Source organism: Haplochromis burtoni, unplaced genomic scaffold (assembly GCF_018398535.1).
Source record: "Haplochromis burtoni strain Fernald_Lab_line unplaced genomic scaffold, NCSU_Asbu1 Contig_146, whole genome shotgun sequence".
Lineage (NCBI taxonomy): Eukaryota > Metazoa > Chordata > Actinopteri > Cichliformes > Cichlidae > Haplochromis > Haplochromis burtoni.
Window position 1 is genome coordinate 672,152 of NW_024582507.1, and position 1,237 is coordinate 673,388.

The following is a 1,237-nucleotide window of genomic DNA, read 5'->3' on the forward strand; positions in this document are numbered from 1 at the left end:
CAACTGACCTTCTCTGTTTGTGTTGCAGGAGGATGACGATCAAGAGGAAGATGATGACGACGATGAGGATTCAGACGACGATGTTGACACGGATCCCCTCATCGCCGAGCTGGAGAATGAAAACGGCGGAGAGGATGAAGATGACGAAGAGGAAGATGACGGTAACGATGAATTCTCTCCTTCCGATGAAGAAGTAGCGCGTCTCCTCGAAGAGGATGTTGATGCTGCAGATGATGACGACGATGATGACGATGATGATGAGGATGACGACGATAATGACGAGGATGACTCTGATAATGATGATGTCGATCTGGATGGCGATAATGGTGAGCAGAGGGTCTACAGTTTACCTTGTTCTTCAGGCTATAGCAATTTTCTTCATTTCATTGACTCCAAACCTGTCTGCTTATAGAAACAGAAAAAAACACGTCCAGCTATAGCAGCATGAAGTTTTTTTTGTTTTGTTTTTTCATTTGAATAGTAACATTTCAGTTGCTCCAGTCAACATGAATGGAGAAAATATTTGTGATGCCAGCATAGCTGGACTGGCCATCGGGCATACCGGGCATTTGCCCGGTGGGCCGCTGGCGATTTTTTTGTTTTTATGGGCCGATGGATTTATTTATTTATTTATTTTTTATTTTTTTTAGGAAGGGTGTATATATAATGAAAGGTGTTGGATTGGCCAATTGGTCATGATCAACTCTGGGCTGGACCAATTACAGCCGAGGAGGCCGAATGCACCCGCCCCCTTGTTTAGCAATCACGTGATTTTCGCGCATTGCATGCCGGGAACTCGTGGCAAAACAATCCCAAGTACCGCATCAAATGCAAGCATTTGCAGCACCGCAAAACGTTCATTCTCCGGTTCCAATACCTTCTTGTTTTTTCTTTGCCGCACAAAAACTGAATGTACAAAACAAAAGGAGAACAATGCCGGTCCGTACAAAGACAGACTCGACGAAAAGACAAAGAAAAGATACGAGGAAAAAATCAAACCAGTGAAAGGGTCAGACCCTTACGAGCACACAGAGGGACAAAATACGTTAGCGTGCTGCCCAACTTTCACCACGCTCATATTTATAATTATACGGTTCTTGGAGTGAGTGCATACACTCATGAAGTTTAGTAACTTCAGGTCACTGCAACAGGTACAGGTACAGTTTACCGACGGATGGGTGCAGGACCTTGAAATGCACCGTGTAGAACGAAAGACCATCGTACGAACAAAGGTAAG

General features: G+C 44.4%; 1 protein-coding gene across 1 annotated transcript in view; it reads left to right on the top strand.

Annotated features, from left to right (window-relative positions):
• LOC102305299 (DDB1- and CUL4-associated factor 1) overlaps positions 1-1,237 on the top strand; it is a 23,291-nt gene that overhangs the window by 17,205 nt on the left and 4,849 nt on the right. The window contains exon 24 of the mRNA XM_005931789.3: positions 29-326. Coding sequence (XP_005931851.1) covers positions 29-326 — 298 coding nt within the window. The remainder of the gene's footprint in view (positions 1-28; positions 327-1,237) is intronic.